The following is a 6,471-nucleotide window of genomic DNA, read 5'->3' as shown; positions in this document are numbered from 1 at the left end:
TTGTATTATGTGAAATTGTACAAGGGCGCGTTTTTTGTAGTTTCTCGTATTCAAACAAAAAACGATTATGCAATTGATGAAATACCTAGTGTTATTATGGAAGTAAAATAAAGGTACAAAAACGCCACACATCGTGAAAGATGGAGAGGGCACACAAGTGCTGCATCAAGTGAAATGATCAGACCCATTTTTTATGAGATGTTCAGGGCAAAAATGAATGCAAGTCATTGTCCTCTACGTTCCACCCACTAGTTGGGAATAACGATTTATTATTATTGTTTTGCCATCTGAAACGACACACAGTAAAGCTGATGTGGATTTATCTGACTTATTTAAACATGTTTCAGACTGTTTATCCGAAATTCCTGGAATGTTACCGTTTGTCGGTCTTAAATTTTCAGATCCTGTTTTTATTCTCTTCTTTTCGGTGAATGGAAGGTGGGAACAAAGTGCTCTTACGCCAGGCAGTCGCAATACCACAAACCTATGCCTTGTCATTGACAGGCCTGTTGCCGGTAACCTACGTAAGCTTACGTCGTAATGTGGTCTATCACCTTCCTTCAAAGCCTATACATGTTACCAGACAGTTCTTAGACTTACTGCAGAGGCATTCGCAGGTTATCCGTGATTGGCCATGCAAACAACATAAAGCACAAAAATTGAAGTGATACCGGGCTGCTTAAAATTAAGCAGGATCATCAGTTGTGTCTGGGGAATTAACGTTTTGGTCAGACGGTGTACACTGAGCTGTTTCAAACTAAAGTGCTAACAGGTTCAATTTGCTCACTTTTAAAGGCCAGAAATCGTTGGTTCACATTCTTGTACTATGTTGGGTAGGGTTTTTTTGACTTCCGATGATTTTTTACAGAGACTCAATTGTCAATTTACCTGGGCTTACCGATTTAGGGAGGCATTCTCGTTGTTCTTAGTCACTTGGTTGTTTTGTCCCAAACTTTGTGTGCTGAAATACACGTCCAAAAGGAATTGAGCAAATTTCACTGACGCCGAATCAGACTAAATGCTGACCGATCGAGCTTTGAACTGAAATAAGATATTGCAGTGCACACTGAAACATTCTTTCAACAGTTAGTCATAGTTAGGGTCACTTCGACTCGGCCCCCGGACTGATGTGCTACGATGGACCTGGTGAACGATTTATTTGGCAAAAGAAAACATCCTGGTGGTAGATTTGATCACCAACAAAGGTTACAGGTCCCACTGCCGCACCATGCTGCTTTGCAAGAGAATCCGAAATTTCAACTTTTGTGACCTTTATGCTGTTTAATATCCACTTTATTGGACAAAGGGGAGAAAGTTGTCAGAAACCAGCACACAGCTAATAGTAAATAGGGCTTATAATACTGATGTACTAGATGACGAGATAAATGTTTTTGAGCCGTGTTGCGTTCGCTAAGCCGGTTGTATTGAATACAAACGTTCACTGGATGGTCATCGATGCGTCGCTGCGCAATTAAGTAGTAAGGTGCACCAACAAATGTGTGATGGTTGTTGGAATGAATTCGTTCACGCACATGCGGCTGGCTTCAAAATCTATGTCAAGAACGTCCAACCAGGGGGTGTCTTCAGCGCAAAAATTTATGAGCATACTATATTTGACTGATAAAATAGTTCAATGCGTTAGGAATATTATCTGCCGTGCATGAAGTCTCTAAACGGGTTGGTGATAAGCGTCAGTGTTTGACGTGGTATCAAAAATGAATCTAAAGCAAACCGGAAGGGGATAGATAAATTGCAGCAAGAGGATCTATTTGGTGAGTGACAGTTTGTACTAAGAAAGAGTTCACAAGTTAGACATGGTTGCAGTGAATGGCCGGTAAAGAGAGTGAAGGATTTCAGAATTAATCAGTATTAAAATTTTATTGCATTTGGAACGAGGCTAAAGTTGCTCCAAGGTTTTACTGAAATCGGTCACCAAATTTGTTAGTAAAACGCTCCATTTACTGTCCTCTGTCTACGCCTCTAGAAAAATCTGCGTGGTTACTCAGCGGTAGAAGTACAGCAGTGGATTTTCCATGCACCAGTGAAGTGTCAAAGTGAACAAAGAATGTAGCAAAGATGTTCATATGAAGGTTGGTATTGGAACTGATCTAATATGGTGCTTTCCAGGTGAACTCTTTCGAGCGGCTCAGGCGAAACTTGTCCAAAATTATGTTGTTATTTTTCTCGGTACTATTGGCTACTCACTTTGGGAGCCAGAATTTACTTCGGGGGTGTAGCATCAACAAAACCGCAATGATCAAAACAATAATCATTCATTTTTCTTAGGATGTCAAGCTCGCTGCTCGGGTTATATTGATTTCCTAGCTGGTTGAAACTTCCTGATTTCTCTTGAGCAGGTTGCCACAGACCTCATGATGAAGCGCTCTCATGCACGGCGCGTTTCGTCCTGGTTCGGACTCATCAGATAGGTCTACCAGGACCACGGCGCCACTTCGGTTAGCAGTTTTCACTATGGTGAAATCTGCCAACCAAATGTGCACACGACCGATGCTGCTACATCGAACTGACGGGTCCAAAGCAGGAAGAAACGCGTAGTATGTTGTCTCTGGGGTCCAATCATATCCTACCTTTCAGTTAGCATCACCAAATTGGCGATAATCATCGGATCCTCCACAAGTGTTTTTACACAAGTTATTCCGCGTTTAGAATGCCGAACGGGAAACCTAATCACCACATGCAGTTGGATGGACTACAGTTGTACCGAAGTGACACCAACAACTGTAGTCCGTTATGTGTTTCAGTTTTGCTTCTTTTGGGAAAAAGGAGAGGTCTCTTAGATTAGTCCTGCGATTGATCTTCCCGGGTTATTGGGACTGCCCGTGTAGATTTCGATCAGTTGTCCATTGCACCAAGTGCCCATTCGAATATAAGTTCGCCACATCGCTTGAGTAATCAGGAGTTGGAATGAGTCCAAAAAATTGGGAACAACCTCTCCGTTACGACTCCGTTAGTGTTTTTAACCATCCTCCACAGCTCCACGATTCAACCATGTCATCCACTTCTTTAAATGAGCATAGCAAGTCGATCAGCTATGGACGATTCCGTTTTTCCGAATACTGCCCCCGCATATTTTAGAAATGAAACTATCTGGATTTCTTTCGTTCATTCTATAAACTACCCGCTTCCGGACTATTGAATTTCCTCCGGTGTATTAGAAAAACAAATTATCGCGAATAATCGTTGCCCGATAAGACGCGACTGAAAACGATCATTCGCAAAGCTGTGTATTAGGTTTGGGCACATAACTGTCGTAAATGTTCGGCGCACTGCTCTAGGGTCTGGACATTTTAAACCTTCAATAAAATAAATCGAACACCAAGGGACTGTGGAATAAGCAATGTATAGTTTCCTAAATGAATGATTCACAAAACAAAACAACCTTTCGGAAAAGTCCCGTCACTGACCTGGATTTAGAGACGCCAAACAGCTGATATCACAAACACTACTGCACTATGACAACACAGCAAGCGATAGTACTTGGCAGATAGTTTAAGTTAGCAGACAGGGCGCTATTCTTTGGGACCTAAGACAGCTTAAGTACAGACGGAAGTCAACGAAGCTGGAGCACAAGATGAGGTAACCAGGCATCCCATTCGTAATCATAGCTGTTGTTTTCATTACTATATTGCAATGGAACGTCGCCGTGAAATATCTCACCTCGTACTTCCTGTCCATCTTTAGCTACTTGACACAGAGACTATTCGTTCGGGATTCTAACGACCCTTACGTGGACCCATCAAAATGCAATACAATGCACCGGATACACATCAGTATCGATTACTTGAACCATGCCAACAAGCCGTGGCCAAACAGTCCTGATATTGTTCCCTCAAGAAGAGGGAATACTGTGTAACCCGTAACTCCCATGAAGTGCGGAGAAACAGGTGTGGCAAAACCAGTGAGAACAAAGAATGAGACCTGGAAACAAGGAGCGTTTGACAATCCAATCCAAGGAAGCTAAACCACAATACCAATTAAGGCGACTTTGAGGAAGGAACCACCCGCCCAATCACGCAACGGTGACGGTTCCTCGGCTGATGACTGTAACACTGTAATCCAGCGAGAAGGGAGACAACCTTCACCACATAAATATTTGACGTTCACACAGTGCGTAAAGGAGGAACTTGTCACTTTACCTACAGAAGTCCCGCTGAAGAGAAACCTCACGGTTAGGGACATTTTGCTTTATCTCGTTGACGTTCCCGTAGCAACTTACTAGAATGTACTGAAATGAATGGCATTCGTATTCTAAACCTCGATCAAAAAGAAATGGCTCATACGGAAAAGCATTTCCCTTGACCCGGAATGCACAGTTAATGCATACATGGCGATAAAAACAGTTTTTCCGCATTCGATCAGCCTACATTGACGTTTACCGTGATGCTCTTGAAAACACAGTCGTCATTAGCCCTCTGGCGTGGCAGCCCCCAGTTACGGCCAGAGGTTAGCTAAATTTGAGAACGACCTGAGCGATGTCAAGGAATAGTGGTAGCTCGGAATGAAGCTGCAAGTTGCCGATCGATTCACAAATTCGATAAGAGGAAACAACTTGAGGGCGGTATGTGTCAAATGCAGCTGACCCACGTTCCGAAAACCGTAAATAACGTTACCATCCGTGGGAAGTCAGGAAAAGCATTGCGTTGCCGTGTATCTTTCATATGTTCAGATGTCGAAATCACAAAAATAGACCAGTGAAACAGGAGCAAATAATGTGCTGCGATCGACACGAAAAGGACAAAGGCCAAATTCATAGTGATGATGCCTTGGATTGGTGGGGCGAACAGTGATCTTCGCTGAGAGTCGGTTGTTCACCATGATGTCTGGTCTCTGCACGTACGAAGTACCAAACAGAGAAAAACAGGGCAGCTACAGGATAGTATTAGGCATGGGGATCAAGCTTAGGGTGATACAGCCACACGGGCCACTAAGGAAGGCCCCGGCTCGAAAGACAAAAAGGCAATTCGCACTGAGATAAAAGAGGGCGGACGACGAAAGGATTCACAATAACAGGATGTTTCTTGTACTGAGCAATACAGAACCAGAGACATAAATGGGATAAATGAAAGACAAATGCGATATGGAACTGAAAGCATGTAAGGAGTCGCCACGATATCAACGACCCCAAAATATTATCCGATCAGGTGGAATCAAATCGTTGCAGAGTGGGTGGAGTTGGACTACCCGAGGCTGTTTTAATCGACGTTGGAACGCTGGACACCGGCGTCGGGGAGTTTGGAATGGAGTAGGATGACGTAGAGGGTGTGTTTACAGGGTAGCGAATGATCGCTGGATCACCAGAAACATCAGTCACGCTGGAAAAGGATTTATTCTGAGATTCATCACGTGTCGTGGAAGCCTGGCGAGAAAAAACAAGATTTCTGTGAGTCTCAAATGAGGTGGATTCAACGTCCGAAATTCAATGCTGAAAATTATGAGTTCAGTCAAATAGTCGAGTTGTGACTCTTATGCGATGAAATCGATGTCGGGGTGTTAATACTACCACCCCGTTAGTAACAACTATATTCAGTAAACCTGAGACAAAAATAGGAACCGCCAACCAAAACAAATTGTTGAAATGTTAACTCAGTCCTATGTCACTGTCAACGAGATACTATGTGGCTGAACCAATAATAGACAAAAAGCTACAGTGCTTACACGAAGAGACTGGACCTTACCGTGGTGTGACGGTTTGCGCACCTCAGCGATCCATTGAACTATACTGGAGAGTGTCCCGCGACACTCAAAGAGTCACACCAGGTTGGTCAATGGTTAGAGGTCTGACGAACACAGTCTCCTCGCCCTCCAGGTTGGGGGTTGGAACATGTGGCGACTTGTTCCGTAGAAATGGTAATGCATTTGCATTTCCCGCCAAACACCGCTGCCTTGCGGTTAGGCTTTTGAGCCAAAGGCTTTGACTGAGGACCCTAATCGTCCTCCTGTCTAGGTGTGGGCGCCCTGGCAGTATCCCAGCCCTCGCACAACCATGACCTACACAACTAACAATATTCTCATGCCACATCGGCCGTCGCGTGGTACCATCAGCCGGGTCGCCTTACTTGCTGCATACAGCAGGGCGGGTAAGCGAAAACAGGCTACTGCTGACGCCTCCCTTCGTTCTCCTTCACATACTTTTTCTTCCCCCTCTCCCCACCCCATTAATAACTCTCTCCTTGTAGGCCCAGCACCTAGGACTGATGACTCCGTTCGTCATACATCGGTTTTGCGTGCAGCATCTGCTCATCACATGGTGCCGACATCTCCAGGCATCTCCAAATCAGTCCTCAAGCCTCGACACCCAGTCTATCTGGCCGCGTTCAATGTCCGCACTCTGAAGCAAGCAGGACAACAAGCTGCTCTTGCACTCACACTGGACTCGCTTGGCATTGATGTGTGCTGTGTCTCAGAAACGAGAATTCAAGATGCAAGCACAGTGATTGAGTTAACCGCCCC

General features: G+C 44.4%; 2 protein-coding genes across 2 annotated transcripts in view; one reads left to right on the top strand and one right to left on the bottom strand.

The window, feature by feature from the left end:
• T265_09188 (hypothetical protein) overlaps positions 1-3,874 on the top strand; it is a gene marked incomplete at both ends in the record, with an annotated part of 5,834 nt that extends 1,960 nt beyond the window's left edge. Inside the window, one exon of the mRNA XM_009175200.1 lies at positions 3,716-3,874. Coding sequence (XP_009173464.1) covers positions 3,716-3,874 — 159 coding nt within the window. The remainder of the gene's footprint in view (positions 1-3,715) is intronic.
• A 788-nt stretch (positions 3,875-4,662) lies between these two features.
• Positions 4,663-6,471, bottom strand: part of T265_09187 (hypothetical protein) — a gene marked incomplete at both ends in the record, with an annotated part of 75,374 nt that continues 73,565 nt past the window's right edge. The window contains one exon of the mRNA XM_009175199.1: positions 4,663-5,377. Within this exon, the coding sequence (XP_009173463.1) occupies positions 5,159-5,377 (219 nt within the window). The remainder of the gene's footprint in view (positions 5,378-6,471) is intronic.

Source organism: Opisthorchis viverrini (assembly GCF_000715545.1).
Source record: "Opisthorchis viverrini unplaced genomic scaffold opera_v5_260, whole genome shotgun sequence".
NCBI lineage: Eukaryota > Metazoa > Platyhelminthes > Trematoda > Opisthorchiida > Opisthorchiidae > Opisthorchis > Opisthorchis viverrini.
The sequence above is the reverse complement of the archived record's forward strand: the minus strand, read 5'-3'. Positions and strand labels throughout refer to the sequence as shown.